Source organism: Electrophorus electricus, chromosome 24, assembly GCF_013358815.1.
Source record: "Electrophorus electricus isolate fEleEle1 chromosome 24, fEleEle1.pri, whole genome shotgun sequence".
Lineage (NCBI taxonomy): Eukaryota > Metazoa > Chordata > Actinopteri > Gymnotiformes > Gymnotidae > Electrophorus > Electrophorus electricus.
Window position 1 is genome coordinate 8,620,000 of NC_049558.1, and position 23,580 is coordinate 8,643,579.

The 23,580-nt window shown below is 43.0% G+C and overlaps 4 protein-coding genes across 6 annotated transcripts in view; 1 reads left to right on the top strand and 3 right to left on the bottom strand.

Moving 5' to 3' along the window:
- Window positions 1–1,856: 1,856 nt before the first annotated feature.
- On the top strand, window positions 1,857–5,243 carry naa10 (N-alpha-acetyltransferase 10, NatA catalytic subuni). The gene is made up of 8 exons (XM_027019215.2): window positions 1,857–2,013; window positions 2,598–2,696; window positions 2,793–2,851; window positions 2,971–3,016; window positions 3,163–3,278; window positions 3,386–3,430; window positions 3,512–3,596; window positions 4,848–5,243. The coding sequence occupies exons 1-8, from the start codon at window positions 1,993–1,995 to the stop codon at window positions 5,049–5,051; spliced, it is 675 nt and encodes a 224-aa protein (XP_026875016.1). The 5' UTR covers window positions 1,857–1,992; the 3' UTR covers window positions 5,052–5,243.
- Window positions 5,244–5,453: 210 nt separating this feature from the next.
- Window positions 5,454–11,452, bottom strand: lmod3 (leiomodin 3 (fetal)). 2 transcript variants are annotated; one of them, XM_027019214.2, is made up of 5 exons: window positions 11,094–11,452; window positions 9,388–9,583; window positions 8,703–8,980; window positions 6,968–8,515; window positions 5,454–6,239 (listed from the first exon to the last, which is right to left on the bottom strand). In XM_027019214.2, the coding sequence occupies exons 1-5, from the start codon at window positions 11,124–11,126 to the stop codon at window positions 6,192–6,194; spliced, it is 2,103 nt and encodes a 700-aa protein (XP_026875015.2). In that variant the 5' UTR covers window positions 11,127–11,452; the 3' UTR covers window positions 5,454–6,191. The 2 variants fall into 2 exon arrangements, with proteins under 2 accessions (XP_026875015.2, XP_026875014.2); XM_027019213.2 differs by having other exon boundaries at window positions 8,703–8,983; window positions 11,094–11,451.
- A 2,652-nt stretch (window positions 11,453–14,104) lies between these two features.
- Window positions 14,105–23,580, bottom strand: part of zbtb46 (zinc finger and BTB domain containing 46) — a 51,635-nt gene continuing 42,159 nt past the window's right edge. For both annotated transcript variants that reach the window (XM_027019216.2, XM_027019217.2), the window contains exons 4-5: window positions 17,322–17,497; window positions 14,105–16,364 (exon numbers count right to left, since the gene is read on the bottom strand). In XM_027019216.2, coding sequence (XP_026875017.2) covers window positions 15,930–16,364; window positions 17,322–17,497 — 611 coding nt within the window. In that variant the 3' untranslated portion in view covers window positions 14,105–15,929. The remainder of the gene's footprint in view (window positions 16,365–17,321; window positions 17,498–23,580) is intronic.
- On the bottom strand, window positions 20,914–22,481 carry LOC113583102 (histone-lysine N-methyltransferase MECOM-like). Its single transcript, XM_027019218.2, has 2 exons — window positions 21,937–22,481; window positions 20,914–21,746 (listed from the first exon to the last, which is right to left on the bottom strand). Exons 1-2 carry the CDS (start codon window positions 21,971–21,973, stop codon window positions 21,142–21,144), a joined length of 642 nt encoding a protein of 213 aa, XP_026875019.2. The 5' UTR covers window positions 21,974–22,481; the 3' UTR covers window positions 20,914–21,141.

Sequence of the window (23,580 nt, forward strand, 5' to 3'; positions counted from 1 at the left end):
TTTGTCCCATTACCCCTTCTTCACCTATTAATGTGTGCCTGGACCATCATCAAATCTGCAGATGACACAGTAGTCATTGGACCTGTCTCAAGCAATAACCAGATGGCCTACAGAGTGGAGGTGTAGAACCTTGTAGAGTTGTGTTCTGTGCAGGATCTTACTCTTAATACCAAATACCTCATCATCAACTTGGGAAAATCTGTTGCTCAAGGTGTATTCAGTCATAATTGTAAGTCGCATTGGATAATGCTGTAAATGTAAATATAAATGTAAGGAAGTAAAAGTGCCCCAACAGTTTCTAGTGGCCTCCAACTGATGCACCACAGAGTGCATACTAGAATAATGCATTGTAATGTTATAACAATGCAAAGCAGTATGCTAGTCCACTTCCAGTAGCACATCAGCAGACTAGAAAGCTCTGTAGCAAGTCATCAGTGCCCAGAAAATCATTTGGCTGCAGCTACCATGTAAGAGATTTATGAGTCAAGTTGTGTTGTCTGATGAAAGTCACCAGCATCTGCAAAGACCCAACTCACTATTCCAACTGCTATCATTTTTTCTGCATTCCAGTATGAGTTATAGGACCATTTATCCATACACATTCAGAATGAGGAACTGCTTTTATTATCGCCAGATATTAATAATAATAATAATAATAATAATAATAATAATAATAATAATAATAATAATAATAATAATAATGTTATTGTTGTTGTTGTTGCTATTTTGACAGAAACATGCTGCTGAGCAGAAAAATTCACAAATGTCTTTTCACTAATTTTCATTTTATTGCTTGCAATTTGCAAAGAATGTTGAGGGAAACATAGCTGCTGATACAGTCTCACTGGTGTCCCTGTTATGACCAGGTATGCTCCCTCGCACCGCAAAAGGCACCTGGGATGCCTGTGGAGTGACAATGCTCTAACTAGGTCTGTCACTTAGTTAGTTCTGGACCCGTAGCGTCAGAACTGATCCGTGGATCTTTAGGAGTGGAGAGTGGAGCATACAAGCAGCACCCTCTTTAGCACAGGTGGTTTTGAGGAACGATGTTGCTGATGTTGCCTCCCAGTACTACCCCTGTGGGAGAGGGCACGGCTGTGAGTGGAGCACGCCCATTCATCAGGTTCCCTGCTGGGGCTGAATGGATCATCAGAATGGCTGATGGCGACGGTTGCCAGGATGATATGCACATCCCCACGTCCAGTGAAATACGTAAAAATAAATAAATAAAAAATGTAAATGCTGTTAGACATTGTACATGCGTACATTCAGTTTAATCATTAGCTTTTAGTTTAATTAGGGTGTAAATATTGTGTTGCCATTCTCATGGTTTGTGTTTTAGTTACTCTCCCCCTGTTTTTGCTTTGTGGCTGTGTTTGTTGTGCTGCCGCAAATAAAGTGTTGATTGGAGCCATGATGTCTTCTGACACTTCTTTCTTTGTGCCAATGCAACAATATAGTTATAAATCATATATTTTTAAAAAATGTTTTCAAATAATAGCACTCTGAGAACTTGGTAATTATGTTTTACTATTCCCACCACCCTTATATATTTCATTTATATTTTTACTTACTTCCTCACCCAAACATAGGTTCTCATGTTCTCATTTAGTTATGGTTTAGCTTTAGTTATGGTTACGGGTCATTTCATTTTGACAGCTCTACAATGTCATCCTGATGTTTTAAAGAATGTATAAGTAATTAAATAAGCATCAATCTAAATAAATTGTTGAAATATGTACTGACTTTGGGCGAAGCAAATAACAAAGTTTATATCTCTAAACATTTCCTAAGAAAGAGCACAAAGATCTAGTCTTTTAGGGGGCTTTTACCTTATACCGGAAAAGGGAATTTACGCGATTTCCAGGGTTAGCAACATGGCACTACAGGAGTAACTGTTATTAGCTTCTTCCAAGTTTTATGTCGCAAAACGACTTTACATTGGATGTGATATTTTATAGTGTAGCGGGAGAGTAAAATTCGACATTTAAAATGAACATTCGCAATGCTAGGGTGAGTAATGACTTTGGTGTTGTAACCGCTGCTCCGACCAAATTGCTACATTAATTAGCCATCGAGCTAGGCTGCTAGCTCTGCTGCGCTCTAGCCTAGCCTAGCCTAGCCTAGTTAGCTACCTGGTGAATTAAGCCAAGACGAATCATTTTCGTGTGTAAACGACAACTCGAACATTATCTATCTATCTAGCTAGCTAATGTTGAATATTGTGCACTGTCCGGTTAGCTTGCCGACGGAAAATGTGCGCAAATTTGCCATAGATTTTGTAATATAGCTTAGCGTGCTAGGAAGTTAACGCTACAGCAGTCAGCAGTGTTAAGTTACGCTCCACTGCGTAAGTCTTATCACAGTGTATTGAATTATTTTATTATTTATGGAAATTTTTTCTTTGTGTCATATATGTGTGTGTGTGTGTTTGTGTGTGTGTTTGTTTGTTTGTGTGTGTTTGTTTGTTTGTTTGTGTGTGTGTGTGTTTGTGTGTGTTTGTGTGTGTGTGTTTGTGTGTGTGTGTTTGTGTGTGTGTGTTTGTTTGTGTGTGTGTGTGTGTGTGTGTGTGTGTGTGTGCGTGCGTGTGTTTATAGCCAGAGGATCTGATGAACATGCAGCACTGCAACTTGCTGTGTCTTCCAGAAAACTATCAGATGAAGTATTACTTCTACCATGGGCTGTCGTGGCCACAGGTCTGCTATAACCCCGCCTGTGCAGAGTGCGCTCACATTACTGGGAATTCTGTCACTGAAAGTGTGCAGTTACTGAAAAAGGCTTCTTTTTTTCAGCTTTCATACATTGCTGAGGATGAGAATGGAAAGATAGTTGGATATGTTCTTGCCAAAATGTAAGTTAAAAAAAAAAACACCTACAATTTAATGTGAGCTGCACATGGATTTTAAAGAAAAGGCTCCACAATATTTTGGGGGGTTGAAATTCTTTATTATTATTTCTGTTTCTCTAAAGGGAAGAAGATCCTGATGATGTTCCCCATGGACATATTACATCGCTAGTGAGTAAAGTCAGTTTTTCCCTGTGACAGTGTGTGAATATTAATTTGTCTTGGTCCTTTGCTGTGCTTTCCCCCATTATCTCTTACCTAAATGTTTTTAGAAAACTAGTTTTGTGTGTGAGTGTATTATGGTGTTTGTTATATAGGCAGTTAAGCGTTCCCACAGACGACTTGGTCTGGCTCAAAAATTAATGGACCAAGCAAGCCGAGCCATGATTGAGAACTTCAATGCAAAATATGTCTCTCTACATGTTAGGAAAAGGTAGGAGTCCTACAGCTCTCTCTTGTTCTCTCAGGCTTGTCTGATGGCTTCAGTATATGTTTACGATTACTTTTTGTCTCACTTTTTTTGGTCTGTGGTGTTTTCAGCAATCGGGCAGCCCTTCACTTGTACTCCAACACACTCAAATTTCAGTAAGTATCTGTCACAATACCAAGCACCATCTTATGACTCAGGATTCGTGTTTTTCATATTGGTGTCCTGCTGTGCTTTAGGATAAGTGAAGTAGAGCCCAAATATTATGCAGATGGAGAGGATGCATATGCTATGAAGAGGAACCTCACACAGATGGCAGATGAGGTACAGGATGGTTCCTGATAAACTTTCTTTCAATGACATGCACATCCTTATTATAACTGTGTAGGCACTGCCACATACGTATAGTTCCTAAAGTGATGGTCTCAGATCTGTCCTTTATTAATGCATCGGTGAGCATTTGGCTGGGGTATAACATTCACACCAATTAAAAGTCTTGGATGCTTTGAGGTGAATAAAAACATCTGTGCAAGTTGCAGTTAGGTCTTATCTTATGGGAATGTGCATTTGACACAATGCAGTTTTCATTCTCTAACATACTTGGGGTGCAGATTGTGCCATATCTTATTTGCTTACTGTACTCCAAAAATCACAGTAGGATGTGTACTCCCATAGCTCTCCTGGTAGAGCAGGCTGTAGTGTAGTGCTAGTAACACCAAGTGCTATTAACATGATTTCCAAGGAACGCGTACAGTGTTAAATATGAAGCTTGTTCTGGATAAGAAGTGTACCTCAACTTCAAGTTTTCAGTCACAATGCACTGTGAAGATAGTTGATACAATATCCCTGATGCTACATTCCTGAGAACCAAGGCAAAGATATGTTGTAGTTTTAAGAAATTAAAGTCTTGTAGGTAGGCTAGAACATAGCTTGTCAGTTCAGTTTTAGTGTATCCTTAAGATTAGCCTGAAATGGCTAATGGAACCTCACCCTACCATTAATAGCACAAGGAAATCATGTATATGCATTATGGAGTCTGTTAAAACAAGTTATATTCAGTATTCTGTGAAAAGTATCTATCCTATTACTTGCCCTGGTGTAAAAATTCAGTCTAAACATTGACAAGCCATGTCATCTCAGATTAGACTCTCCTTAAACCATGCTTCCTATAGCTGTTTGTCCACCCACTACCGTGGCTGGTGGTAGGTTTGACAAATCTACCAGCCTTCAGCTGTTGGCAGGTAGTAATTTCCCACACTGTCTGCGGTGAATAACAGTTTTTGTCAACTTGCTTCCTTCTTTCTCCCACTGTACTGTCGCCTTCGCTCGTCCGCATCTTGAAGGCACACAGCTGATTTAAAATTTTCTAATGCACCGCAGTGGCACTTGCTGGCATTCATTACTAAATGTCAGCCTCCAGCCATCCCTTTCTGACAGTCTGTCACCTGGCTGAGGTTGTATAAATACCACCCAATTAACCTACCAGTCTTTTAAAAAGTTAAACTATTTTGTCTGTAATTAGAGGTCATGCCGTGTTTAGTAACATTATTAACCTGTGCTTCCTCCGACGCTCAGCTGCAGAAACCAGGTGTGCGTTTGTGGGGCTCGGAGGCACCCTCATCGCAGGTGGCCACAGTCACAGGGCTGGTGGAGAAGCTGACGGTGCAGGATGGAGAAAAGGAGGGTGATGGAGACAGCGGTGGGGAGAGTAAAGAGTTGAGCGAGGTCAGTGAGGCGACTGAGAGCACAGATGTCAAAGACTCCTCCTCGGATTCCTAAGAGTCAGCGCCACCTCATCGGAAGAGCTCGGTCCTGCCTCATCTCAAGTTGTGGTTTTTAATTGGTTTAGTACAACTATATTTGTTTAATTTTATTATCAACATGGAAAAGACGGTCTGCCAGTAGTGCTCCTGACTATGGGAATATTTGTAACAGAAATGATGTCAATAAAATTGGGCACTGAATACACAATTATTAGTGGGGTTTTTTTTAATATAAATGTGAATTAGGCTTATAATGGGAAACTGATACTAAAATAAATGAAAAATTGATCCTATTGCTTGTTCTTTTGTTCACATCCAAAAGAGAGAGAGCTTTTGATATTTTTGGTGAAGTCCAGTAGGAGGCAGCATGGTGCTGTATCTGCTTAAATTTTCTTTAAAAAAACGTGTACAAAGACAATATATTCTAACAGTATATTCAGTTTATGACATAAAAGTACCATAAATATATATACGTGATTTTTATATGGTGCTGTTATACCACAGAGCAAAACCTTCCATCTGAATACGTTAAACGCCTTTGACTACACTTTTAAATATGCAGTTTTGTGTTCTTCAGCTATGGTTTCACATGGTTCCAAAATTTATGTAGTCTGGATGAAAGGAAATACTTTGCTACATTGGCCACACATAAAGTCATTTCAAATCAAAAGTGCTGGAGTACAAAGACAAACCACAGAAAGTGTCACTGTCCAATTAAAATAGCAGAACTGTAACTCCATAGAGAGCTTGATTAACTTCAGTGTCATGAAACAATGGCAAGTTGATGGAAACTGCTGTTAAAGAACATAGTTTCATTCATCTCAATAGTAATTCAAGACTGATTTATTACTATACAGTGCCATTTATTATGGCACTATATAGCTCGTCCAGGTGTACTTGATTAGTGCAGCATTGTCTACAGGTACAGGCAAGACATCACTTATTACTTATCCTCTCTCTAAAAAAGAAGGAAGCCTAATTATTGAAACTAAGAACTGATGCATAGTTGAGTAAATATCTTGACCACTGATTGAACCAGCTGGTTTCCATAAATGCGCCAAAGCAGACTTAAATGTCTTCATGGTTTATTTCCTTATACCGCTGCCCTTCGGTGGTGAATGCTGATGTGTGCAGTCTACCTGAAAGCATACGATCCTCAAAAAAGACTGGTTTCTCTGGACTCAAGAACCTTGGGAAGAGGCACCTGTAGATGAAACAATTGATTTGGCAAGAGGATTGGACATGACACAAAATTGTATCTATTGTCTACACACCAGTGATGATTTCTTGAATGTCTTTAGAGATTTTTAAGTGGCTTCAATCACCTAAAAAGATCTCAATATTTCAATATTTTCATGTGTGATCAAAGTCTAATACTGGGTTTCCATTCAAACGTTTTATGAATTTCCAAAAAGTCAGCAAAGGAAAATGCAAATGAACTTGTGTTTCCACTAGCGAAATCCCCGAAGATGATGCAACAAGATTAGGCTTGAGAATACAAAAGACTGCCAAACAACAGAAGCCTAATGGACAGAACTGCCTTTAGAAACCTAGTTGCAGCCGAATGATGGTGTTTACTTAACTTTTCACAATAAGCGCCAAGTTAATTTGCTCCCTTCAAGAAATTTCCCCTTGGTCCATGTAATGAAGACACGAGACTCTATACTTGATCTAAATGGTCTAGTTTGTATGTGGCTGAATTACGCTACAGGCAGCTCAGCTCAGCCCTCAGCTCAGTTTTATGTCTTTGTATGTTAAAAGTGTTAGAAGAAAAACCCACAATTTTCCTATTCCGCCAATATTAACTCTTACACTTTCACTCCCTCACAAGTGATCGTACCATGCTCTTTACTCGACAATCTTAATTGTGATGCTGTGCATATCTACTTGCCAGGAATTGAGTGTAAACTGAGGAGGCTTAATCGCACTTACGGCTTTTAGATAGGCCACGTTGCTCTGTCGAATTTCGCTGAGGAGCAGGTCACGTGGTGTTAGATCCACTTTGGGTGGCTGCCTCCTTCGAGGAATTGGTTTTAGTGTCTTTATCATGTCCCTCAGGTTGGCTTTGTCATCTGTGGGCCCTTCGCTTGCTGCGCTCCTCTGCTTGGGAGTGCTGCGTAGCTGAATGTTGGCTCTTCCATTTCGCCTCTCTTCTCCAGGGTTAAGCTCCAGGAAGGGGTCGCGTCGTTTGGGAGTCTTCTTAAGTTGCACATCTTTCAGCGGGTTGCCTGAGCCTGAAGCCAAGCTGGAAGGAGGCTGCCGAGGAGAAGGCTGCGTGTTTCGTAGCTGCTGAATGGGGCTGGACACTGGGGATGGCTCTGGAGATCTTGGCAGAACCTCCCGAGGCTCCTGGGCGGCTTGTAGAAACGCCGTCTCAGGAATGTATCCTCCTAGCATCTGCAGTAGACCAGGAGGCAAGTTCAGACTGCTCTCGTACATCTCCATAATCTGCTGTCGCTCCTTCATTTGCTGGAGCCTCTGTTCTTCCTTCCTCTGCTGTCTCTGGCGGTCCAAGTTTCTGGTGAGCAAGTTGGTTACAACCATCCGAGGGCCCGGTAGCTCAAAGTGGTAGCCCAGCTTCAGAAGGGTGCTATTGGCTTTGAGGAGACGAGACACCTCCATCTCTGCATGGTGGCCGAGCATGTGCCTCTGGTTGTGGAAGCGGAGTTCGGTCAGAGTCTCGTTGAATTGTAGACAGCGCATTATTGCAATAATACCTTTTCCAGTGATGAAGTTAGACTCGATGTTCAGTGTGGTGATGCTCCTGTTCTCACGCAACATGTTGGCCAGGGAGAAGGCGACATTTTCATCTGCCCCTGTGTTCGCAATGCTGAAGGTCTTTACATGCTTGTTCTTCCTGAGTGCCTCGACATAATCCAGGAGCATTTCTTTAGGAATGTTTTCAATGTTGTTTAGGTTGACGTCAGTGACAGAGGGGTTGTTCTTACGGATCTTGTCCAGAGTTCTCTCCAGATTAGTTTCATTCCCAGAGGGCCTTGCAGTCTTTTTGCTCAAACCATTACCAAGTGCGAGTTTTGGGATCTTGAGCTTGGATATCACTCTCTCCTCTTTCTCAGGGACCCAGTTCTCATAAACAGAAGGAGCAGGCTCAGAATGAAGCTGGTCTGATCGCTTCTCGTCAGCTACCATCAATTCTCGTTCATTCTGTTCTGATCTAGGAGCTTCTCCCCCGTTCTTGGAACCAGAAAACTGTGGCGGGGGCTGTGAGATTTCCTGAGAGGTGACAGACACGGCAGGGCCGTTCTTCACCATCCCTCTTTTAATGGGCTGTCTGTTTTGTTCCTCAACCCTGTTGTCTTCCGCCCCCACCACCTCCTCTATCACCTCCTCGATCGCCTCCTCTGTCGCTTCCTCTCCCTTGCCACCTCCAACCTGCTCCTCTGTCTCTTCATACGCACATTCCACATCGTTTTCATCCTCTTTTTCCTCTCCATTCCTAATTTCCTTTTCTGTCTTTTTCTGGTGATGCCAAAGAAAAAAGACAAAAATTAAACAACTACAACACGGAAAACTAGCATCCTCCAAACGTAAAGTTTAGATAATCATAATCATCGATAATGACGTTGTATGCCACTGGTAAGCACATAGTAGTGCCAAGCTTGTAGGTGCTCATATTATTGCATTTTGTCAATAGCGGTGGTCTTACTCGACTGGGCAGCAGGGTTGTGGGGACTCTTTCTTCTTCTAGCAGACGGTTAGACTCTTTCTCCCAGTAGAGGTACTCCACTAGTGATCTGTGGTCAAATGAACCTGTTGGAGGTTTATCGGTCTGGTCCTTCTGTCTCATACCTACTGGCACTCTCTCATCAGGTGCGATCACCTCGATCTCATTCTGGAGTTCTTTGAGTTCCTCAGCAGATAGACCTGCCAGAATTTCATCTTCATCTATTTCCTCCTCTTCCTCTGTGTTCTGCTCTTTGTTACCTGCTATAGAATAGCCCTTCTGTACTGAACGTATTCAACTCTCAGTCAGATAAGTAATATCCTTTTACAGGTAAAACAATAAAGAAGGTTGCACTGTGCTAATACTCAAGCAACATACTCAAGCACCATATTAGCATTTAGGATGTTGGAAGGAAATTAAAAAGAAAGATCAAAACACATACACCCACACACTCAAACAAACCCGCGCACACACACACACACACACACACCCACACACATATATATATATATATATATATAATTTTAAGATAAGGTGCTCAAGATGAAGGTTACTTTCATCAAGCAAATATCAAAGACTATAGTAAATAGTTCTTGGCAAAATGGCAGGCAAATGAGAATGAACACCACGGCCCATGACACAGGGAAAATGAAAGCCAACATAGTACCTTGAGCCACCACGTCCCTCTGCTTAACTCCTGCCGGTACCCTCTCATCGGGGGCAATAACCTCCATCTCATCCTGAAGCTGTTGGATCTCCTCAGCTGAAAGGCCTGCCAGAAGTTTGTCTTCATCTAGCTCCTCTGTGTAGGAGTCTTGATCACTTTGGTTGGACATCCCTTTGGTTGGTCCACTTGGCTTTACCTAGGAAAACACGACTGCAACTAAGGGGCAACGGTAGAACACATCTACTATATGGGGCGAACGTCAGCCTGAACTCCAGCCGTGTGAGAAAATCCCTCAATGCCTTATGTGTGTCTAAAATTATCCCCATTTGACAGAGGGGAAGGTATTTATGATAGAGGAGATTCTAACAGATTCTTTTTTCAGCAGCTTGAGTCAGCTGGGCCACGGTACACCAGTCTGGTGGACTGAGGGCAGGGAAGACAGAAGCAGGTGGACATGTCAGTCAAATGGACTACAAGGCTGAGCCACTTCCTCAACTAGTTTGATATAGTTGTAAAATACTCAGACATATATAGTTTATTCAATAAATTGGTGAGTCAAAACTAGTGATTAAAGAAGGACTTTAAATGAGATAAAAAACCTAATTTCACTATAGCCTAAGTGATATAAAAAGAGACTGTACAAATAAATTACTAATATTATTATGCTATTAAAATGTTAAACTTTTATGTCCTATGATTTAGGATGTACCCACATGTTGTTGTTTTTTACAGTGCTCCACCCCACCCCAAAGAGTTCTGTGGAAAGAGTAATAATATCTCTGATGTAAACAGGAGGCTCGGGGAACTAAAAAAAAAGACAACGATTCCAGCACGGAAAGACTGCAAAGGTATGACTGTGTTTTGTTTTTTTCTGATGATGTGAATTTTTTGGTAAGTTCTTATGAGTTTGTTAGTATAATTATGTCATATAATAAGGTGGAAAGTGTCAGTGCTATTAAAAGTGTTTTTGGAAAAATATGTCCAGTCAATTATTTTCGTCGATTTGGATAATGTATTAAATAGGAATTTGTCACAGTATAGGCAATTAATATATTTTATCTAACAACTGGTAAAAAGTTGAAAGAGAAAATGTTCAGACTCCTTTAAGGCGCAGTTCAAACAGAGCGGTTGCTTGTTGGCAGGTTTATGCTCTGATTATTGTTTTCTACTGATGCTTATCCACAAAGCCATCACATGTCATATTTTTCTGAAGCTAGACTTGTTTAATAATGAGGATGACTGGCTGATTATAAAATCTGTTAATTGGAATACTTGTATAATTGTGGTTTAATTGCCAACGTTACTGTGGAATGTGTAACTGGAGTCTGGGCATGTGGTGATGTCTCATCACCATGGCAAAACCTCCCGTTACCTACGGATTTATTAGGACTACATACTTCCATATACATTTCCCTGCCATCATCAATATGAAATATTCTATGAGGCAGAAATGAAAAGGGACAGCGACATCCCAGTAGCTCAGATCAGGCAGGTTCTCAAGAGCCAATTGAAAGAGAACAATAAGATCAAAGTCTTAAACACATGTGCGCTGCCAGTTATCGTTTACCCAGCACACACAATAAGCTGACCCAGAGACGGGCTGGAAACTGCCGACATGAAGACCGGAAAACTCCTCAGTTCCTGCGGCACTCCACCCAACATCCTAAGGTCATACGCCAGCCAGAAGGAAGGGATAAGGGACTTACAAAATGTAAGATCCACCGTCCAGGATGAGACATGGCACAGCCATGAATATGTACCAGCAATAGCCCCCAATGATGAGCTGAATCATGGACTCCCAGGCTCTAAATCCCCTCCATGGAATGTACCACCTACAGATAGCAGAGGTGGCAGAAATAAGACAATCCTACCAATGGCTGGAAAAAGCAACTGAAGGACTGAAGGACAGAATAAAGGCACTACTCATGGCAGCAAAAGATCCAGCACTAAGCACTAGGTCAATCAAAGCAAGGGATAATTCCCAAGTTTCACAACAGAGAAGACCGAAGATTCTGTGCAAAGGAGCCTCCGAGACAATCTGTAACTTGGTGGCAGGATGCAAGATGCTGGCAGGGAAGGCATATATTGAGAGACACTACCAAGTGGCAGGGATCATTTACAGGAACATTCGCAAGGCATATGAGCTGGACACCCCCAAGTCCAAATGGGAGGAACCACAGAGAGTGGTGGAGAACAACAAGGTTAAGTTCCCGTGGGACCTCCAGATCCAGACAGATAAACAAGTAGTGTTGAACCAACCAGACACTGTGATAAGATAGAGAAAGCAGCAGTACAAATAGATGTGGCTATTTATTAAATCTGAAAGAAAACTGTTTTTTTTACTTTACTATTTTTTTTAATATAAATTCATACAGACATTGGATTGGATATATTTATTCATTTATTATTATTAAATTTATTAGGGCTATGTTGAGGAATATTACACCTTCTTCACTCCAAAACTGACACCAATGCTATGCAACCACAATGAATTCGATATCCATTGAGGGCAAACCGAATAAAAAAAATTAAAATGCAGATTCCAAATTTATTTAAAGGGACTCACTTTATTTTCTTCAACTATTTATATTACACCGATCTTAGCAGGAGGCTAAGACCACAGTAAAAGGCCAAATGGGAGTAATTATGTTCTTCTTTACCAAAGGTTTGTTGACATAAAACCAGCAAAAAATCTTTATCTCAGGACTTTGAAATGACTTCCCAACCTTTTTAACAACTCTGCATTCCAAACATTTTATGAATATAAAGTCACTGACAAGTTCAATAGCCCTCGCAACATTAAAGCCTAACTTCCGAGCTCAACCTCAGCCAATTAAAGGCTGTTTGAAGCATTTTGAAACAATAAATATGTCTAATAATGTTTTATCTCTATATGGAAGTATACACAACAGTTTTTTATTATGAACAAAAATCAGGAAGTGTCTTAAATAGGATTTCGATTTTGTCATACTTATGGCTTCATAATTTCCTCATATTAACATTCAGACATGTAGCCTGAACAGATGGGATTAGGATTCATTATGATTCATATATTACACACACTGTAAACGCACTACAGACAATATTACAAAAGTTCCAGTTTTGCAATGTGGTAAAAGATCATATTGTTATGTTTGAACATATTCTAGATTTTGGTTGACGGACAAAGACAGGTGAACAGTCATGAGCAGAAAAAGCCAAAGCAAAACACAAATCAAAAAACATACAAAACAGAGAGATATACAACAGTTTGTGTTATCTACAGAAACTACACCTGACTTGTCACCATAGAAAAAAAAATGGTCAACACATATAGAATATAGAAATGTGATAGGTTGATAGCATACATGCCCATTTTTCACATTGCATATGCGTGTACACACACACACACACACACACACACACACACACACACACACACACACACAAACAAACAAACGCCCAGAGAGGCACAAACAACACATCTACACACATACACATAAATACATTTAGGCACATTTCAGAAGGGTTTGGATTAAACCCAATGAGAAGGAGTGAAACCACCTCCAGACTGTAAGAAAGCAGAACAAGGACTTGATTATAGCCTGCCCATGCACATGACACATATCAGACTAGGCCAGAAGAAGCATCATAGCTTCAATACAACATTTACTATGGCATGATTCATTTATTTATAGTATACTGAAATGATGTCATCCATGTTGCTTCTTTAAATTTCAACAGATTTTATTTCATTTAAAGGTTAAGAACACAATAAATTAAACAAACAAAACAAGCAAAATGTCCCAGGTTTTAGAGGCATTTGGATGTAATAAATGGCCAGCACTTTGGCTGATGGGGTTTGAGGTCCACAAATGTGTACAAATTCTCACTGCAGAGCAAACTCAAGCATACTTTTCCCATAATTCCCAAACCAGTGCCAGGCCTTACACCTCTTCATATAAGGTGACAGCATACAGTAGCACACATGAATTAATGGAGCATGTCTCCAAGGGCAACAGATTTAAAGCTGCAATTTATTTTAGAAAAAATGTACTCTCAAAACGCCCTTCATTGTTTTTATAATGACACCAAATATTATTTGTGCATTCTCAAGTTAGTGAAAAAAAGATAAATGAACAAAGAAAATCACTATCAAAGCTTTGCACCAGCACACAAACTGTTGAAACAAAAGCACTTAATGTAATGTATACAAAGTATACTAGATTGTTTTTTGGTATAATATTCATTACTTAGTGTACGTCAGAAATATAGAAGCATGTGCAGTATATCCCTTTCTGAAAACATCTACCCAATGAATTAGCTTCCCTGGAGTTTCCCCATTCTCATTAAATCAAAATACAACTTGAAATATCAAACAGAAATGCATGGAACTGGCACAATAGAATTGGTTTTGAAAAGCCTTGTCCACAAAGAAGGCAAAACTGAGAGTTTTGCACTCTCATACAAAAAAGAAAATAGCTAAATTAAATTCACAATAAAGCTTAGCATCCAGCACTTAATAATAATAATAATAATAATAATAATTATAATAATAACAACAATGATAATAATAATAACAATATCAATGATAATAAGAATTATAATTTGTTAATTATAGTAAGTAATAAAGCATTTCATTCCCATTTTCAAATTTTCTGGCACAGACACTGAAAAGAAACATTAACAAGTCTCTCTCTCTCTCTCTCTCTCTCTCTCTCTCTCTCTCTCTCTCTCTCTCTCTCTCTCTCTCTCACACACACACACACACACACACACACACACACGCGCACACACACGCACACCCCCACACAAATATTTTCACTGTTTGTGCCCCCATAGATAGACTAAAGCAGAAGGGAGGGTATATCTAAATAGACTAGTCTTGCACAAAAGACTTAATAAATAACCTACCAAACGAAAGAAACTGACGGACTTCACTTTACAGCATGCGCCAGACTCGGTGGACTTCCAACACAAACCTTTTACACTTTTCCATTTTTAACAAACTAAATAGCAACAAGAGTAGGAGAAAAGCAGTTTTAAAAGAAAAGAAAAAGAGAAAGTTTATACAGAAGATCAAACATCTGGTGTGGTCCATTAAATAAAACATTTGATGCATATATGTCTCTGACTCCAGATGCCAAAAAAAAAAAAGAAAAAAAAAGAATATCAGATATGTTTTGGGGAAGGCATGATTTTTCCCTGTCAGATTAGGTTTCAAGATTTCAGGGGCAGAGAGTGAATTCAGTACAACACACATCTAAGGACTCTAAGGAACTCCAAAATACACTAAATGAGAGAGTGAGAGAAAGAGCGATCTTAGAAATATCTTAGAAAGATTACAGCAGTCAAAGCTTCTGATGAGTCCTTGGTTTCATATTGTCTTGCCTTCAACAAAGCAACTACCTCTGGGTTCTACATGCAAACAGGTCACGCTTGCATACGCGCACACCCACCCACACACGCGCACACACACACACACACACACGCACACACACGCACACACGCACACACACGCACACACACACGCACAAACACACGCACACACCTTTCACTGGGTATTCCCTTTATAAATTAAGCCTTTCCCCTGACAATGAGATGTGGAATGCAAGCTATACGGGAATATTACAGAGGGGCAAAAGTAATATTCCCATAAATCTGAATATATACCATAACCTCTATCCTACAGTATCCCTGGCTCTCTCTTACTTTCTCATTTTCTCTGTAAAAGACGTGTGTCTCCCCTTTTAATACAGAAGAACATTGTTGAGAACTAGAAAGATTAATTTCTGCATAGTGTTCTCTCTCTCTCTTCCATGTCTCTCACAAACACAAAATCATTAAGTGTTCATGTTCTTACATCTACAATGTTTAGGAAAACCTAAGTGGCTGAGGAAGAAACTGTTAAAAGGCATACATAATAATCAGCAAACTCTGCACAAATATTCATATATAACAGTCATGAGGACACACATATTTAAAGGTAGGTGCGGTCACCATATTTGTCTATGTAAATTGGAATAAAAATGTAAACCACAGAAACAAGGAGTTGATAGGAATCTAGTAAATGTTTGTTTAAAGTGCAAGTCTGTGGCAGTTTTTCCTTTGCAGAAAACAATGTGCTAAAAACTGCTGAAAGTCTTTGACATATACAGCTTTGCAATAGATAAGACAGCACCCGCTGGTGTCTGCATGGCCAGACCACATGGTCATATGCTTCCTTTCTCTGACCCGTCAGCGCATTCTACCGATTAAACAGCAACATTTAAGACACTTTGAATCTCTCTGGTCAGAAAAAAAAAATATAAAACACCAATGCTCAAACCCTTGTCCTTACGAGGGAAGAAAGAAGGAGACGATGCAAAGACCGGCTCAGACAGACGTGGGGTCACGGAGAGAAGAACTCTCCACTGACAGCCCTGCCTCCATCTCTGCGATCTGTGTGTGCGCGTGTGTGGCTCCATCCACACAGAGATCTGACTCGGGTATTCTGCTCAGGCACACACCCGTCAGAAGAGAAACAGGCGCTTCGCAACGGACCGGGCCGCCCCAGCGCGGGACTAGGAGATCCAGGCAAAGTCTTTCTCGCTGCCCGGCGGGGCTTCACCCTCCTGGGCCGAGTCGCTCTCCTCCTTCCCATCGTCCGTGGCCCCGTCGTCGCGCTGCGACATCCCTGAGTCTGCCGGCCACTTGCTGCCCTCTTCCTCGCCCTCGCCCATCAGCTCCGCCTCCGCCATCATCTCCTCGTCGCCGTCGGCGCCGTCGTCCGGGAAGCGGTGGTCGCCGGGGAAGCGGTGGTCGCCGGGGTAGAGGAGTTCCTCTTCGGGGGAGGCGCCTTCCTCGGCGCTGTGGTCCAGCAGGGCGGCCATGCCGCGGCCGGAGCAGTCTGCACACACGCCGTGGCGCCGCGATCCGTGCTTGATGCCCACGCTGGCGGCCGACATGAACACGCGACTGCACACCTTGCAAACGTACTTCTTGTCTTTGCTGTGCACCTGAAATACAGTGGCATACATGCAGGAAATACACAGCTAAATGAGAGTTGGACACACTCAACCAGCCTATCAAACAGAGAGGGAAATACACAGCGAGAGCCACAGAGTATACATATTAGAACTTACATCTTACGCCTTGAACAAACTGTTTTGATGAAATGCTGAAAATCCGATGAAATTAAATGTAGTAATAATCATAAAGAGATGAACTATGAAACCGGATCACTAGAGGGAGGGAGTATTTACAAATCATTTTAGCCAGACAGAGGGACACTTTCTAGAGCTGCAGAATGGAACCTGATGCAAGTCCAGCCAGCACGGCAGGAAAGAGCACGGCGTGGACACCGCAGCCTAGCAGACGTCGAGCTGCTAAGCCTGCGCTGCGTTTTAGCTGCTCTACCCTTCTACTGACTCTTTGATCTGCCTAAAACCAAAGCTAATTTCTGTGGCACACTCTCTTAACCACACTCGGACGGGGAACATGTTGCCAAAGCGTGTCGATGATTTCTGTGACGAGACCGTGAGAGGGATGTAGTAGAGGGGCTGGAAGCCGATGAACAAAGCATATAGAGGCAGAGAAGGAAGCGCTGAGAATGTCACAAAAAAGTGAATCTCTCAGTGCTTTTATTTTCTATTGAAATACGCTTCACAGAATAGAATTTGACTTTTTGACTTTGTACCACTTCATTAATCATACAACCCAATACAACCCAAGTGTAAAATAGTCATCCATCACATATTGAACCATATTTTTCAACTTTATAAATATTCATAAAGTGCAGTATGGTAATTCTGTAACTTGCGCATAGCATATTCCAAGTTTACAAAATGTCCCATTTTAATCGTCAACCATATAAAAGTTATTTGTAGCCTATCATTTAATAAATCTGCCATCTCTGTTAACCGCACTGCCGCCCCCTGCTGACTGCCCTGTGTACTGCACTCCCCTGCACTTACCAGTGTGTGCCTCTTCATGTGCTCGCGCCGGGTGAACTTCTTCCCGCAGATCTCGCAGGGGTAGGGCCTCTCGCCTGTGTGTGAGCGCATGTGTCTTTTCAAAATGCACTGGTGCATGGCAGAAAAACTGCAGTACGGACACTTGAACTTCTTCCTGATAACCGTGAAGTCGTTTACTGCAAAGAGAAAGAGGAGCTCTTGTCAGAGGTGGCGTGATCCACACCAATCACATGCACTGAATTACTGCAGTAGCTACACCCTCCGCCACAATCACCCCTCTAAAGAGTTACTGCAGAGTAGTTTCTTACTTCCCAGACAGACAAGACCGACTGACAGCTGTCATCGTCACTACTGTTACTTCAGGCAGGCCCATTGCCTTCTGAGACCACAGGGCTATTTTTTGTTGATAAAATAAATTAAACCACATAAATAACCACATAAATAACATTATGTAGACAACTAACCAGTGAAATCTGAATGCAAAAGCATAGCTGTAAACACTCCACAGTCACCTAGGTCAACTATACGGCTCTAATAAATGGCTTGTGGCACGCCAGTTGTTTTCGCTCAGTCTTGTGGATTTGCTACATTAGCACGCTCAACCTATTCTGAGAAGCGTTAAGGAAGGTCTCTCAGCTTAGCTCACCTTCCCTTAGCTACCAAAGCCAGTCCTAAAGGACAGTTTCCCTAGCAACCACTACAGCACTGAGGCACATTTGGTCACACTGTTGAAAAAAAACCTCAAATTCGACGTAGATATAAATATGGAAGAATAGCAGCACATCTCCTCTGTTGCCTGCTCAACGATCACCACCCAGTCAAACTGACACAGGAATCTAGACAAGACACGTCTTAGATGATGCTTCGGCCAAATGGTGTAGGAGTTGGAGAAGAGAGCGGGAACAGTAGACGCACGAGTTGCGCGCTTCCCGATCAGATGCCTGTAATTGCATTAGGCCGTCGGTCTAGACTGGCACAGCTAATGAAGAGAAGCAGAGAGCAGACAGGCGCACACAGCTGGCGCAGGCTCGCGCCGACGCTCGCTAAAAAGGCGTCTGGCTTTATTTGACAATGTGCGCAACACGAGGTTAAAGAATGAGGACGGATCATGCGATGTGATGACCACATACTGGACTTTTTAACAGATGGTTCAAAAAAAATAACAAAACAAACAAATTAAAAAAAAAACCCTTTTACACTGACAAAGTTTTATACAAAGTATAGCAGCACAACTTGGTTCAAGGATCACAAGAAAATTTATTGACTACAAAAATACAAACAACCACTTACACAATTGCTAAACAATAGCCTATATTTGTATGACAACTTTTTTGTTGTTGTTTCAAAAGACAAATAAAAGTGCAAATAATACAGCAGGGGTTGCTGCATCAAATACTAGATTAATTTTATATCAAATACTAATGGAATGTTCACATCATCTCTTTGGTCAGTTAAAACCAAACAAAACAGAAAGCCAATCTGTCTTTTCTTTCCCTGAGGAGAATTCTCTAAAGCTTTACAAAAGTGCAAGTTCAAGGTTTTCATTCATTTATTTTTTTTGCATAGTAGTGGTTAAAATACTGAATTCCAAAAACACACCTGACATTCAGCCTAGCACCAGTTTCAAAAGCTCAAACAACAATAGTTACACTGTGCTTTGCAAAGTGAAGAAACCTGGAGTGAGTTTCTCTCTGAGCAACTTGGCATAGAACTGGAAGATTAAACACACCACAATTCTTTTACACATGGCAAACGAAACACAGAAGCAAAGATGCAAACAGGAAGCATGCAGTACAACCCATAGTGAGAATGAGTCAGTACGAAAGGGGAAAAGATCCAGTCTTCCCCATGATCACAGTAGCTGCCTAAATATAACAGCACTCTTTAATAGCACTGCCTTCTATAATAGCAATCAATCAGGTTTCCTAGTGAATGCTTTGGCACTTAAAGAGAATGCCCCATTAACGTGTAGCTACTTGTCACTGGTTATCGCATTTTTGGTGCATATCTACATAGATATGTAGGCTATGTCCCTTTGAAAATGGCTTTGGCTAGCCATAACGTGTAGGCATCTACATGCATGTGGTCTAAAGATCTTCCAGTTGTAAAATTAGCTAGAAAAAGAGGTAGGTCTAAGTATGGGACTGACAGACTTCCATTTTAATGCAACTTTGTGATGGTCAGAACACAATTACTGCTGCTTTTCATTTCCTGACAGCCATTCACGGAAACAATCACTCATCTACTGAATATGGCTTTCAGATGTCTGTTTGGAAAGAGACATTACAAAACTTTCATAACTTAACATCCTGAAAGTTTTGTAAAGATAAACGCTAAGCACTCGGAGCACATGAAAATTCTCTCCAGAGATGACATAGTTTGCTGGCAAAAAAAAAAAAAAAGCTCTAATGTTTGTGGTCTAACCACTCAAAGACAGATAATACTACATGTCTGGCAAAAACAATCTGCAATGGGCTACATTATTCACTCCAATTTATTCACTTAAAATTCCAAAACAAAAATAATCATTAAAGGGTGTCAGAATGGACGACACAATGTTCAGTGCAAAGGTTTGATGAAATATTTGGTTCACAGCAATACTTCTTTCAGCAATACTACTAGCACCTGTAATATTTCTAGGTGCAAAACCGTGGAGGAGATTAAGACCGAACCGTTTCTCCAGTGGCCCATCATTTTCCATATAATGCCCACGCTTTCTCCTCCTATGGCTGTGACATAAACCCTGCTGTAGGGCCAGCGAGGTCTATGGGGGTTACTACGGTACCCTCGACCTTAACGACTTTTCTCCTCCCACATCCTCCTTATCTCACAGGTCGAGGGTCAGCTGGGGTAAGGGCCAAGCTGAGCCAATTACGGACATTATTCAGCTGTGCTTAGACACACACACACACACAAATGCACATCATGCGCGCACACACATGCAGACACACGCGCACACACACACACACACACACACACACACACACACACACACACACACACACACACACAGAGGCTTACAACAAGGACATTGCTGGCTGAGGGACTTTAGGCCGAAACCTAACCCTCCCCATCCCAGATCATCCAACTCCACTCAATTATAGCACTGTAAAGGGAGGAAATAACACGTTCCTCCTGCGAGGGGCAGTATCGTGCACAGATAATCAGCCCAGACAGGAGGGATGTGCTCCAGTAAGGCAGACCTATGATTTACCCGTAAGGAAATCTCTAGAAAATTTTAAAATCCAAATGAACTTGCACACTTTGTGTAGAAACCTGGGATACTCAAGTGCACCCTAAGAAACAGAAAGGCATTGAGGCCCTGATTAGCATTCTTCTGAAGGACACAATGATCAGGCCGAGAGTTTGAGGACAGAGCCGCCCAAACACTGGGTGTGCTGGCATCCACTACACTGAGATCACTGTGTTCTCTTGTCTGATTACTTTGTAGAATAAAAGTACTCGATGCACAAACACAGGTGCATGCACATAAGACAGTGTTTTGTCTTTGCGTAGTAGTTGTGCTTATCAATGCTCAAAGCCGCCGCCATTGTTGGTGCATGTACAGTAATCATATAAAAATCTACAAATATATAGAATATATACTTTAATTCACCAAATATTCACATTTTTACATTTTACAATGTTTGCACAAGTCTTGCACAAATGTGCTACAAAGCTTGTACAAATCTCAGTGCTCAAGGAAGCCCTGAGTAGACTCTACGAAGAAGTCACTCCAGTGTCTTCGTTCTAACCTACAGGTCAAACGGCAAGTTCAGGCAACTGGGGGGGGGGCGGACCAAGGATGCAGGGTTAACGATCAATCTCCGCTCGGGGCGTGGCCGCGCTCGCCATGGCCGTCAGCCTCCAAGGCGTGGGAGCTCCAGAGCAGCTTGGCAGGGCCAGAGGCTGCTTGGCAGCAGATCTTGGTGTGGGTAGCCAGGTTCTTCTGCGTGCTGAAGGTACGGGCACACGCCGGGCAGGCGTAGACTCGCTCACTGGAGTGCACGGACGACAGGTGTCGGTTGAGGTCGGTGCGGTCGCGGAAGTGCTTCAGGCAGTAGGCGCACCGCATCCGCTTTCGGTTGAAGTGGATGGTCTTCTCGTGGCGGTCAGCGTTGGACTTGAGCGTGAAGCTGGCGGGGCAGCGCGAGCAGCGGTAGCGGGCGGCCGGTGCCAGGGAGGGCGCGGCCGCCGGGGGGCGCTGCTGCTCCAGGCAGTCCAGGGACAGGGCCATGAGCGAGAGCGTGTGGCCATACTCATGCTCTCTCAGCTGGAGCAGGCTGCTAAACAGTCGCTTGCACAGGGAGCAGGCCAGCTCCCGCGGCCAGCCTGCACCTCCGGCCCGCACCTCCGCCGCACACGCACCACGCTGCTCCTCCGCCATCTGATCCTCCTCTGTAGGAGCCTGGCCACACTCCAGGCCTGAAGGAAAGAGAGAGAGCGGGACAGAGAAATGGAGAGAGAGAGAGAGAGAGAGAGAGAGAGAGAGGTGAGAACTAACACCAGGAGATGAGCTTATGTATGTGAAAAATAACAGCCAGTCATGCAGAGAAGGCCAGATAAGGTATGAGAGGCCAGAACAGCTCACACGCACACACGCACACACAAATACCTGCACTGTTACATGGACTGTCTTCCTCCTCGTGCATCTCTTCCTGTAAGAATACATGTACACACTGTTAAACGTTACGGCTGAATAACCAAACGTGTATAGATTGAACTCTTGAAGCATGCAGGCTCGTGTTATTGCAATGACGCGCGTGCACAAACAAAAACCAACGAAAAGCCTTTTCCTTCAGCAGAAAGAAGGAAAAAAAAAAGACAGAATTAACGCAGAAATGTCAAGCTGGAAAATGGGAGAAAAGACGAAGGAGATGAAGACGCAGTAATGCGAGGGCGACAGAAAGCCCCTCGATATGTCCCGTGTCTGGCCAGACTCTCTCGCCGGCGCTTCCACGCGCACAGCAGGTGGAGAGAAGAGTGGAATGCTCTTTGTCTCGTGACACAAGAGGATATTCAATATTTGTTTCTGAAGAGGCGTGTGCGTGAGTATGAGGGGAAGGGGGTGGTAGTACAGATGCACTGCTGTTTGTTCATTCTCGCTTTGAGAGTGAACGTAGGTGCGACCTATCCACCTCTATACCTTCGAGCCCCTTCCTTTTCTAAGTCTTACTCATTTTCTGTGCTTTCGCTCTCTCTCTCTCTCTCTCTCTCTCTCTCTCTCTCTCTCTCTCTCTCTCTCCTGCTCTCACTCCCTCGTCCCCCCTCCCCTGTGTAAAAGCAACTCACTATGGTCTAACCAAACAGATGGCTCGTCCGCAGAGATGGTACGGCTTCTTGGGAGGGAGGTCCTGTGAAACCAAATGCCACCTTAGCACACACGGGGAGAATGCAATTTCCTGGACCCGTACAAGAAAACACAAAACCTGCCCTGACCCTCACATTGTCCACCCCTATTGATTCTCACCCTCACCTCTCCCCTCCTTGCCTGGTGGAGAAAATCTCCCAGAGTTCTCCTTGGAGCAGGCATGTTTTCTCAGAGACGCGGGGTTAAGAGAAACGGAAAGGGGAGAGAATGGGCACAGACGAAGCGAGAGGAAAAAAAAGGGAGAAGGGGACGTTCGGTGTTATACGTGAAAGCGGCGGGATGTCGGAGATGGACAGCGCGGCGCAGAAGGGGAGGATGGCGGTGGGCTTTGGGAGGCCGTGACGGACTTACCTCGGAGGGCGAGGGCGGGGGCTCCGCCTCAGGAGCGCGCGAGGGGCCCCCGGCCGGCGGCGGGCCGGGCGCCCCGGGGTGCCGCCGCTCGGAGGACGGCGGGAGAGGAAGAGGAGGGAGAGCGGGCGGAGGAGAGGACGCAGGCGCCCTGCGTTTGCGATCGAGCGGGGCCCCGGGGCGGGGGGCTCCGCCGCCGCCGCTGCCGTTGGAGCAGTGAGACCCTGGGGAGCACAGGAGAGGAGTCTCACCCACCCGCACTGAGAGCAGCCGCCGTCTTCCACACAGCGGAGGGGAGGGGGGGGGGGCAGGGGCCAAACACAGTCGTTTTACAACCAGAGAGGGAGAGCAGGATGGGAGTGAAAGAATGAAATAATGGGAAAAAGATGAGCGCTTTATTTATTTATTTATTTATTGCTTTTTCTTTCTTTTTTTTTTTTTTTTTTTTTTTTTTCCTTCATGAGGATCGGGGTTAGGGGTTGAATTCTCTCGCTCGCTCTTTTTTGCTTCTCCATCCTCCCACGTGCACACACAAGGGAG

Excerpts from the sequence above, each read along its gene's own strand:
- naa10 (XM_027019215.2), top strand. The coding sequence starts at position 1,993 with ATGAACATTCGCAATGCTAGG. Across the intron at positions 2,014-2,597 it reads TGAACATTCGCAATGCTAGG|CCAGAGGATCTGATGAACAT; the intron begins GTGAGTAATGAC and ends GTGTGTTTATAG. Across the intron at positions 3,017-3,162 it reads ATGGACATATTACATCGCTA|GCAGTTAAGCGTTCCCACAG; the intron begins GTGAGTAAAGTC and ends TTTGTTATATAG.
- lmod3 (XM_027019213.2), bottom strand. The coding sequence starts at position 11,126 with ATGTCTCATCCTGGACGGTGGATCTTACATTTT. Across the intron at positions 8,516-8,702 it reads CAACCCTGCTGCCCAGTCGA|AAAAAGACAGAAAAGGAAAT; the intron begins GTAAGACCACCG and ends TGGCATCACCAG. Across the intron at positions 6,240-6,967 it reads ACGTGGCCTATCTAAAAGCC|GTGCCTCTTCCCAAGGTTCT; the intron begins GTAAGTGCGATT and ends TTTCATCTACAG.
- LOC113583102 (XM_027019218.2), bottom strand. The coding sequence starts at position 21,973 with ATGCACGAGGAGGAAGACAGTCCATGTAACAGTGCAG. Across the intron at positions 21,747-21,936 it reads CAGTCCATGTAACAGTGCAG|GCCTGGAGTGTGGCCAGGCT; the intron begins GTATTTGTGTGT and ends TCTTTCCTTCAG.